This window comes from Lepisma saccharinum, unplaced genomic scaffold (assembly GCF_977018435.1).
Source record: "Lepisma saccharinum unplaced genomic scaffold, izLepSacc3.1 HAP1_SCAFFOLD_555, whole genome shotgun sequence".
In the NCBI taxonomy this organism is placed as follows: domain Eukaryota; kingdom Metazoa; phylum Arthropoda; class Insecta; order Zygentoma; family Lepismatidae; genus Lepisma; species Lepisma saccharinum.
Window position 1 is genome coordinate 152,075 of NW_028143233.1, and position 12,107 is coordinate 164,181.

The 12,107-nt window shown below is 37.2% G+C and overlaps 1 protein-coding gene across 1 annotated transcript in view; it reads right to left on the reverse strand.

The window, feature by feature from the left end:
* The window catches only part of LOC145983021 (relaxin receptor 2-like), a gene marked incomplete at its 5' end in the record, with an annotated part of 151,354 nt that extends 139,638 nt beyond the window's left edge, over positions 1-11,716 (reverse strand). Inside the window, 4 exons of the mRNA XM_083116301.1 lie at positions 3,663-3,734; positions 6,244-6,315; positions 8,814-8,885; positions 11,645-11,716. Of these exons, the coding sequence (XP_082972427.1) occupies positions 3,663-3,734; positions 6,244-6,315; positions 8,814-8,885; positions 11,645-11,716 (288 nt within the window). The remainder of the gene's footprint in view (positions 1-3,662; positions 3,735-6,243; positions 6,316-8,813; positions 8,886-11,644) is intronic.
* Positions 11,717-12,107: the final 391 nt, after the last annotated feature.

Consider the following 12,107-nt stretch of genomic DNA (forward strand, 5'->3'; position numbering starts at 1 on the left):
CGAAGATGGGGATGAGTGATGAAATGATGAAATTGATGAATGGACATTCACAAACAACCAAGCCCGACCGGGATTCGAACCCGGGACCCTTGTCGTCGCAGCGCGATGTGCTAACCACTTTTTTTTTTTTTAAGGAAATACCCCCTACACGGAGGTATCCCCACCATTCACACTTTTTCTCACTTTTACACTTTTCAATTCTTACAGTTTCTCAGTTTCCTATCATCAGGACAAACACAAATACCCATGCCTTACTCGGGACTCGAACCCAGAACCCCCAGCGTTGTAGCGCGCTCTGCTAACCACTCGTCCACAGGGTCGGGCTAAAGGTAAGTTGGAAAAGGTGAATGACCTTTGAATGGGAACAAATTTTGGTTTTGGCCGCGCTTCTAGCGACTCAAAAACAATGGTATCGGTGCAAAAAATATCAACCGATACTTACATCAGTATTTGTATCGGTTCAGGCCTAGTTGTAATATTCACACAGATTAAATCATATGAGAAAAATATGCAGGTATCAAATATCAACCGGGGGCCAGTAGATAGCACTTCAGACAATAATTCAAATCTTAAAACTGAGCATGAACTGCAAGTGTAACATGTAACAATTCTTATGAACATCTCATGGAATTAAATTATCTTATATTATTCTGTATCATAGTTGTCATAGTGTAACTTTATGATAATAGTAGGAGTAATACCAACACAATTCTTGAAAGTCTTATAGATATGCAAATGAACATAAAGTTAATTAGTTCTTCTGAACGTTACTTTTAATTTGTTAGTTTTGAACCTGTTACTTTTGTATTATTGTATGTTGTTTTCTGCCATTTTTTACTAATTATGACGAAGGGTAGTATAGCTGACGATTAAACGAAATTGAGAAAGTACAGTAACATCAAAACTCCCAGGCCACGACTTCAACCCGGGAACTTCGGTGGCGAGATCGGGAGTTGAACCTCAGCCACCGAGTGCGCCGCGGGACTGGCACAAGTATAGTTCAGACTGGCCCTTTTAATGAAGGGTAAAGCCTGACTGTTTATTGTATATAGGCAAAACCTTTTCCCGTAGCGCACCAGGGACGAAGAGATAAAGAAAAATGCCATTAGGAGAAGAAATATTATAAACAATTTTTAAGTGCATATTCTATATCTATCTCGAACTCACACTGTCTGTAATGATTCTATTTTCCATGCTGGAGGATATGAGGTACCGATGACGTCATTAGTGTTTCAAAGAAACAGATATCCCTCGTCGCACAACTCGAGAGCAACCTTGCGTTCTGACGTCACCGTTGAATGCTTTCGTTGTTACGCTAAATGCCTAAGTTGTTAGGTTAGGCTTGTTGAGTTTAGTTCTCTTAGCATAAACAATACATTTTATGTGTGTTTACGCTAAGGAAAGCAAACCTAACAGACCTAACCTAACAACGTAAGTATTCCTCGTAAGTCGTCAGAACACAGTACAATAAAGTAGACCCAAAGGTAACATACCACTTGGTGGCCATTAGCACATGGTGCATGTGGCCATTTCCACCCTTCAACCTACAAGAGGAACACTCCTCTTATCTAAACATGCTTCCTTTGAAGTTCAAAAATTGGTGTAAATAGCCCCTTGACAAAGATTAAAAGTGCAAGGTTGTAGAGGGACCTGCACGAGACATATAATGTTACATCATATTAAAAGGTAAGGGACAATGGAAGAGACTGTTCTTCTCAAGAAGCTAAGACGTTTGTTAAAACATTATCATCTCCCAACATGAAAACAGTTGGGAAGGTTAAATGTTTGTTTGAGGAAAGCAAAATCAGAACATTCAAGACGAATACTTGTTTTGGCCTTCCCAACCAAATGTCCTCAATAAAAAGAAGAAGAAGATGTGTTACTCAAACTATACTAATAACAGAGACTTTCTTATATAAGAAAAGCAGTGTTATTTCTACTTAAGATCTTCATAAAAATTAAATTATAGTTTTTATAGTACCGTATAAAACCAACCATGTGAAAGAAAACAAATCATAAGTAAGACATGAATAAAATCTTTTGACATATTTTGATAAAGCTTTCATTCTCATTTCATCACAATTAATTTTATTTTCATATGATAGAAAAAAAGTAAATTTCATGGATATCATTCGGAAATTCTGGACTAATTTCTATAGAAAGAACTGCTTTCTTTGAATTAACAAAACAAGTTTGGTTCTCATTTTAGTAACTAGTATCCTTTACTATTTTTTTTTAATTTTGACAATTCTTTGATTGCACCGTCCCAATCTACTAAGGCTGGATATATATGTATGCATACGACTCCACAACATTGATCTGATTTTAAGCTGTGTCGACGGCAACGAAAAAATATTGCTAACCTCAATAAATAACAAGGCTCTTCGAAAACAAAATTACTAACACAGAAATCAATCTTTATAGTAAGCCACACGGATTATACCGTGCGTCCATTTCGATCTTCAGCCGAGAGATCGGGAGAAGCGTGGCGGGCGGCGCTGACGGAGATGCCGACATTTGCGGCCTGTAATGCCCACTTATTTTTATGGACATATGCAGACATTTATATAAATATTGCAAAACGAACACTAACCTGTGTTATAACACGCAAACGTTCTTCTGTAATTCATCCAAGTTCTGCTCTTATATACACAAATAAATACGCTATAGAAACGATGTTAAGAGCCACAGAAAGCATTTTAATCATAGTTTTGACCAGTAACGTCCTGCTTAAGTTTATATCCTTGAAAGAGTTTTGTGGCCATGGGAATCGTTTGGAGGTTTCGAATGTGCAACACTGTATCAAGATTACGCTGCAGACGAAACCGTTAAAAGTAAATGGTTTTCGTGAGCTTCCTTGCCATCCGAAATATCCGATCTCGAGTTTTTTTTGTTCCTTCGCGACTAGATGAAGACAGAGTTGTGAATATAGTGGCGAGCAATGTAAACCAAGAGCGTGTTAATTTCGTACTGTGCGCAAGAGTGTTATTCTTGATTACTTGCAGTTACTTGTTTGTGTTATTGCAGTGTGTATGTGTGTTGTGTCAGTGAGACGATTGGAACGTTAGAACAAAGATTTTTTATGTATGACACGTACGTGAAAACAGACTCGTGTCGAAACGTGTGTAGGCAATTTGTACAGAAATTCCAAGGCGTTTCAACTCCACACAGAGATACGGTTAGACATCTTGTCCTTAAATTACGAGAAACTGGATCGTTAAATTTTAAAACACCTAAGCAAAAACGACGGATTCTAACCGAAGCAAAACTCGATGATATTGGTGCAGCGTTAGAACGTTCTCCAAACAAACCTCTACGCCGTGTTTCACAGGATATGGGCGTGTCAAAATCATCGGCACATACAGCCACTAAGCTATTAAAATTAAAACCGTACTCTTATAACACAGGTTAGTGCTCGTTTTGCAATATTTATATAAATGTCTGCATATGTCCATAAAAATAAGCGGGCATTACAGGCCTCAAATATCGGCATCTCCGTCAGCGCCGCCCGCCACGCTTCTCCCGATCTCTCGGCTGAAGATCGAAATGGACGCACTGTATAACAATATCAAATTAAATATCATGTAAGGGATTGAAATCAGAATTAAATTTACTAATGATATATGTTAACTTCTAAAACCTATAGTTATTATATAACTCACAGTTCCTTCAGAGCTGTAAGACGTTCAAACACTTGCGGGGACAGGAACTTGATTTTGTTGTAGCTCAGATTCCTGAAATGAAGAAAAGAGTTAATATCCACTAATAAAACGTATTTCACAACATACACAAAATAATACGTATTAATAATATTCCTCATTATTCAGGTGATGTATAATTAATTTCACCACTTGGACATTTTAGGAAAATTAATATGAACTGCAAATTTATCTACATTAAATATATGAAATAATATTTTTGTATATTTAAAAATATATATAATTTTATATATTACACTGTATATGATTATGATCTTTGTAATTCAGTGGCGCAGGAATGTTGATGATATATATGAACCGGTGAGACCAAGAAGGAAAATAATCCACTTTTTGAACAAAATGGGCTGAATACTTTGAATACATATCAGAGCTAAACTAAAGGTTTTAAAAACAAACCACTTATGGAATATTGTTACTATGGTTATGATGAATAAGTTTGTAATTGTAAGTTTCTTCATCCGTCTTTTAGTTTTGGTTGCTATGAGGGTTTTTTGATTTCCCGAAAGTAAGGTCGAGTGGAATCTTTCCCTTCTTGGTCTCACCGATTCATATACATAAAGGGTATCTCAAATATATGGGATTTTTTAAAATCTAACTTGGCAACACTGCGAGGAATGTGGCGCCACGTAACGTACAAAACACGAAGAAGGTGCTATGTCATTCAGTTATCATGGAGCAGTGGAGCTGCGTATTATAAGAATAACGACAGTGTCAGTGCTGCACGTCGAGAATTTCGGCGATATTATCAACTGCAACGGCATGCACAAGTTCCATCCGCGGATGCAATAGCAAGTTGGGCACGCAAATTCGAGGAAATAGGTTCAACCTTGAAGCAGAAAAACAAACAGGGCGACCTCGCAGTGCCCGAACACAGGAGAACATACAGGCTGTCCGGTCTGCCATCGAGAGAAGTCCACAATGCTCTGTTCGGCGCCAGGCAGCGTCTCTGCGGCTGCATAGGTCAAACGTGCATAGAATAATGAAGTGTGACCTAAAGTTCCATTCGTACAAACTCCAGATTGTCCAGAAATTGAAACCGTACGATCACGGGCAACGCAAAAATTTTTGTACAACATTTTTGGCGAAATTGGACCGTGACGAAGAGTTCATGGACAAGGTGTGGATGTCAGACGAGGCCTATTTTCATCTCAATGGCTTCGATAATAAGCAAAATTTCGGATATTAAGCTCTTAAAAACTCGCGTATACTGAATGATGTCCCGTTAGACAGCAACAAAGTGACTGTATCCTGTGCAGTGTCGTCGTCTGGCATCATGGGCCCTTATTTTTTTGAAGATGGTTGATGGTAATCCAGTGACCGTCAATTCCCAACGTTATGTTGATATGGTGAAAAACTTTGTTGGTCAGGAACTAAATCGATTTACAAACATCCGTGACAAAGCCTGGTTTCAGCAAGACGGGGAAACATCACACGCAACTCACCAATTAATTGCAGCATTAAGACAGTTGTTTGGCCATCGAGCGTTTTCGCGATTTGGTGACATCCCATGGCCCCCGAGATCCCCAGATCTCACGGACTGTGATTATTTTGTGCGGCTTCCTAAAGAAAAGGTGTATGAACATCGACCGGAAACAATTTGAGAACTGAAGACACGAATCCGTGACAAAATCAACCAGATTCCTGTGGACATGTTACATCGAGCAATGCACGATTTTCCGCAACGACTTCAGCAATGTGTACGCACAAACGGAGACCATCTTCCTGACGTCATATTCAAAACATGAAGGCCATCTTGTCAATGAATAACATGTTTACCATTAATTGCATACTCTGTACTATTCATCTCCATGAATACACTTGCTTCGAAGTTCATCTTTTAATTTTATTTTCCTTTTCGAAATGTCCCATATTTCTGAGACGCCCTTTACATATAGTTACAAAGGGAAGGCGTAATGCCTCGACGTTAAGGTCGAGATTGAAGGTAGGACCCCATACTTTCACGATATCGGCCATTTTGTTGAGGCCATGTGATAAGCCCTAAGTTAGAGACTGGGTGAACCCTATAGCCGCTCTTTACAGGGACATTGCTAGATCTGAAATTACCACCCTTGGAATCGAATCCGGGTATTTCATAGGCAGAAATCCCCCTGTCATGTTCTTTCTTATCTTCTCATATTAGTTTAACTTAATTCTCTACTTTTCAATCAGGACAGACAAACAAAAACATGAATGCGTTGGCCAGGATTCGAACACGGGACCACTGGCATCGATACACGCTGTGCTAACCTCTTCACTACGGAGGTCGAGAGACTAGACTGCTACGGCTATACGTACATACACATGCAGGGATCCTGGGTTTGAATCACGGCCCGGACATGGGTGTTCTTTGTGAGTGTCCTTTCATTACATCATCACTCATCGTCACAATTTGCCAAAAGTGACAGAAAAGCGACGTTAAATAGCCTAATTTATTCATGAAAAACACATAATTACATACACACGATATATAGCCTATTTATATATAAAGTTAAGGTGGAATTACAACTATCTTCCTAATACTTACAAGTCTTCCAGTTGAGTGTTGTTGCTGAAGACCCTGGAGCTGATAGACTGGAAGTGGTTGTTTGTGACATGCCTGCAAATACATATATAGTGAGGATCAAAGCAACATTCTCCTACATTACTCGCAATTACTCATTTCATTTATTTCGTGACAACTCGAGTACTTGGAGCAAAGTAAAGGCAAAAGGGCTCCTGTAAGAAAGTGGTAATAGAATTATGACGAAATAAGTGTTAATTCGCAAGCAACGAAAAGTGGAAAGCTGTCGATAAGACAATTTGTGACAAAGATCACAGGGACAGAGAGAAAAATGAAAAGAAAGAAAGTGCTGCTCTTTTATTCATTGGATAAAAAGAGAATAGATTCAACGATCAAAGTTAAATAGTATTACAAGGGAAAGAATAAGAAAAGCTTTAAAAGAAAAGAGATGCATTAAGGAAAAGACTTCAGAAAAAAAAAAAGAATTAAAGTATAGAGAGGCAATTATGGTAGACAATTTCTCACCCACATGTAAAAGGCTAATTTTATTGACAAAAAGATGGACCTCCGAACCGACACCGTTGGAAATATTTAAAATTGAAGTAAAAAAAAACGGTTGTTTTATAAACTGAGTGCATAACACATACTCTACAAAAATGGTTACTAAATTTATAAAACGTTTAGTTTGGACAGACAGTTAGGGAATAAGTTACGTTAAAAACAACGTTTTTAAACAATGCATGTTTACTTGTATCCATTGACCATGCACGTGATCGTAACACTGAAATATCATTTCACGTGAATAACAATCATCGAACAGTGCATACTTTTACAAACGTTAGTTACTGCGGTTGAAATTACAAGATAAGTGAAAGAAAAACTGGACTCACTTTTATATTTTCGAGGATAAAATTCCACAAATTCAAACCACACTAGTTTCCTCGGAGTGACCTCTACGACGATATTATTATTATTATTATTATTATTATTAAAAAAAGAACAGAATTTGTTTCTCCAGGAGTTCGGAACCCCTTCCTAGAGGGACTAGTGAACGCAGGTTTTTTTTTCGGTATGGTCTGGAATTGTAAAGGTGGATATTACGTAACTAATTTCTGGGGGAGGAGGATGCACAACAAAATGTTTTTAATTACAATTTTTTAACCTTCATTTTAAGTTATTCAAACACAAAAATAGTAATTCTACAGGCAATTACCATTTTGCTATTCCCGAGTTCTTTACTACTTTCAGTTGAAAGTTTTGATTTTCTCAAAATTTCTGAGGGGTCTGTAGCCCCATCAGCTCTCCCCTGCGTACGCAAGTGGTCAGAGGCGAACAAATGGATGCCAGAGATTCTTTACCCCCTCCCTCCACAAGCCAGACTCGAGTATCTCTGGCAACAAAATACTGATCATACCACAGATAAGTGATAATACTATTCCACCTTTCCTTCGAAATTCAAAAGTTCGCAAATATTTCCACTTTTTGAAATATAATGTGCAGCTTATCATGCACATTTGCCGAAAGAGTACACTCCAATTCTTCACACAATATTTGAGAATTAGAAGATTTTACGTATTTTATTAAAGCAAGTTTCAGGAATTCAAAATGAAAATGGTATGCTTCAATACCAAACCTACCATGAACAACAATGAGACATCATACAATTAGCCTAAAAATATTATAACTGCAGTACACGTACAGCTAATAATAATAAATAATACATGTTATTTCCGTTGACCCATATCCATAAGTATGGAAAACGTCATACAATACAGGATTACATGCTATATTTGTACAAAGAAAAATACAATATAAGAATGAAATACTTGAAATGCATTAAGTTTGAATATGTCTGTTAAGTACTGTTATATTGTTTTTTAATACAGAATTAAAATGCTAAATTTGTAAAAAGAAAACATTACAATATTAAATATAGAACTACAATAACATAATAACCCAGTTTACTAATTAAATTCATTATGGTTATGTAGTACTGTGTCTGTTAAGTACTGTTTTATTGCTTTAAGTCTCATGTGTGTACCAGTCATTTGGTTGATGTGTGTGGTATATTATTTAAGCCAAAAACATATTTTATATGCTCAGCAGGAAAATAGTGTTCGTATGGAATTATTAAAACAAACCTTGGAAATCCTACACTTTAGGTTATATTAGAAGAACAACATTTCATATTATTTCATAATCGTTAACGTTCATTGGGTTGGGTTGTCGGCAGTAAAGACTATACATTTTACTTATTTTCTATTAATTCTAAATTTTCCTTTTGTGTACATATTTTATTCAATATATAGCGCGATAATTTCTGCTGTCGAACAGTTTTGAAAGCTTTTGTACTTGTTAAGGGAAAGTTGGAACGTTAATACATGTTGTAATTTGGCATATTAAAAATGACTGCAGGCAACGAAGTGTAGCAGAAATATTGGGAGCTGAACAATCATTCTTCAAAAATGCGTACTCACTCAATTTTATTTGCAAACGTTTTATGTAGACGTTCTTGCGCTTGAATGTAGCAACGAGGATTGTTTATTGAGAAGTTCCAAAGAAAGCCATTTAATTCATTAAAAAAATCTACTTACAGCGATTTCAATGCCCAGAATCCAGAAAATGCCGCCTCATCAATCTCCTTAATATCGACGTGCTTCAACACTCTGTAAAGAGAAACAAACTCACTGTAAATTTAAATTTAAATATTAACGTTGAAACATAACCAACAGAAAAGTTTCTAAAGTACAGGACGTTTTGAATTGCAGTATTAGAACATGTTCAGAAAAGCAAAATAATGATGCAACATGCCAACGGTAATAATTTTGAAATATTATTACAAGTTACTTAAGGTGACAGGAACGTTTCCTGAGCCAATTTCTCAGTACCAGGACAATTAAGTAATGTAGAAGCTGACGTCAGACCAAAATTAACATTCGCAAACTGGTTCTTGGACTTCAATCAAAGATTACTGTTTCCATGAACAATTAATATAATGAGGCTTTTGGGGAGAAAGGAAAAATGTTGAACAGGAGGGCGATGACAACTTTTATTGTAAGCTAAAGCTCTGTGGATACTAACTCACTGCTAAACGACAGATGGAAACATTGGATTGGGTTCCAAATGGGGAGAAACTTTGGTCACCTAGGAAACTTGATTTACACCCTCGTTTGTAGGAATTCTCGAGCCGTGGAATTTGGCAATAAATCTTAACTTCCGCTGGAAGTAGATTGGACGCTTCACTGTATGGTGTTTCAGCTCATCCATGCTATATCTAAACGTCGCATGCGATGATTTTGTTGTATGATTCAGTATATGGACACGTCTGTGGTCAGAGAAGCAAGTCATAGCTGCATTTACTGTGTCAGCTATTTACTCTATCAGAAAGGGACAAATCTATGCTTCATTGCTCGCATATTCGTTGGCGGATTTAGAGGGAGGGGCGCATTTGGAAAGACCAAACATTATTGAAAGTAATGATATCGTTATATTCCATCAAAAATATGTTAGAACAAATTGTGATAGATTCCTTCAATATCCATCTCCGGTTATTTGAATTTTTGAATTTTCACCCGTCACATTATGCGGGGTCCAGCCCCTTATCGTTACACATAACAACTCTAACGTTGCATAACTAAAATCATAAAATATTCTGACTTTCGTTAAAAGCTGAGGCTGTAAAGGAGCACTCAGCACAAATAAGGACAAAACACAAGACAACACAAACAAAATTATACTGGCCATGGGGCCAGTCGCCAGAACCTCGTTAGTCTGCAGTCCAGGGAGTACTACGTGGAAGTGAGGTTGACTATTGGGTGCACTACGTGGAAGGAGCGCCCCTTAAACCCCCCACCTCCGGTTATATCGGTGATAGATTCCTTCAATATCCACCTTCGGTTATCTGCTTTCTCAGAGAACCAATGAATAAAACGAAGTTTAGCACAAATAAACTAATCGTAACTAGATTTATTGGACGCTGGAATATGCTCCACAGGAAACTGAATCTACAACGTCTTGATTACAAACAATGTCACGTTAATACTGCCCTATTTTTGGGGCCCTCAAATGATAAAGTATGATTAGAGGTAATGCATAAATTGACAGAAATTAAGATAAAGCAGAAGTACATCTCTTTCTCATACACACAAATCATTCCCATGTTTGTGACACTTTTGCCGTAATAAATGATTTCTCAACCTTAATTCTTTCTCTTTCGAATCACTGTTAAAACAAGTAATGTAGGATAACTTCACAAGAAGTGCTAACGCTGTTTCCTTGTAATCAAAAGGTCCCAGATTCGATTACCAGTGAAAGTACATGGTATAGTGGATTGGAGATCACTTTAAACTGTAGGCTCCGTTTGGATTAGTTTACCTGGACACAAACTTGGCTTAAAACAAATTTTGCGAAGGTTTTTTCACAAAAAGCTCGCGATATAACATAAAATGGCTGCATGTAACATGTAGAAAATGCTACACGTTGTATTTCCAATGCTTCTATATCCAACGATATGCTTCTCTGAGCTCATGCATATTCTGTGCGCCCCCCCCCCCCCATTCTGGATCCGTCTATGTGCTATTATCGAATGAACAGTCCAATCAGCTTAATATATTTAATAGGAACACAGGAGCGCCAGGCGTCCCGGAATTAACGGGGCAGTTCCTTACTAAAGTAATATGCACCGCGTTCCGTTACAATCTTTCCCGGGACGTAAATTGTCCCGTATTTGAAGAACTACAACTTTTCACGGGTGTATGCATGTTTATGAACGCGTAGATAAGTAGTTCCCAACTTTCGTGAGACTGCGACCCACTAAATTCTTCTTTTTAAGTCGATGCACCGATCCCAACAATTTTACTCACCTTTCGATTTAAAGAAAATATATGCATTAATTGATATGTACCCTTGAAATTAAACTTTAATAAATAAATTATGGCATGATCATAAAGAGTAACAGTTCGATTATGTTTAAACTTGATGATAAATATAAAATTAGCTTTGATGGGTTGTCAACCACTGACTTGAATCTCTCTCTGCCTAGTATACATAGGGACAATTGGGGAGCTACTTGAAAAGAAGAAGTAAGCGGGCTCCGGGCTCGAAAGCCAGAAAACAGCTGCGATGGGACTCGCGATACTCCACTTAGCAGGCCCTGGCCCTCAGAGGACTGTAGGACCATGTATCTTTTGTAATTTGATCATATTTCCACACACCCTAAAATGTGTGAGTCCATAGTTACGTGAACCTTGTACTTCCACAGATATTTATGATTTTCGCAAGAAGAAAATACATTCATATTTTATTTTCCGTTCTCACTAGTCAAACTGTTTCTTATTTGTGCAAATATTCATAGTTGCGCCTATGTGAAGTTTGATAGTAAGATTAATAACAAATTGATATTCTGACAAAAAAATGTTGTACTCACAGTGTTTCCAAACTTGGTAAGTAAATATCCGATGGGACAGAGAACACAGGGAAGAAGTTGCCACTGAGATCTCTGAAAAGAATGAAAAAATAATTGTCTCATATAATTTTGTAATAATCTTACAGGCTCACTAAACAATTATAATGCAGATTTAAAACAAATTACACATTTGTTAGAAGTGTAAAATTATAATACATGCAATTGTGTAAATCAAACAAAGTTATATATCACATCACTGTATATTACTTCAAATGATCCATTCTGCACTTTTTTTTAACCACCATCAGTCAGCTCTCAATAAAATAAAATCCACCGCTGTGGGAATAGACGAAATATCTGTTTTAATGATTAAAAAAAATCTTCCGTACTTTTTCGTACCTATAACAGGCATTTTAAACTTCTTCCTGTTCTTCGGCATATTCCCATCGATTTGGAAACTGGCTGAGGTTCGCCCTCTGCCGAA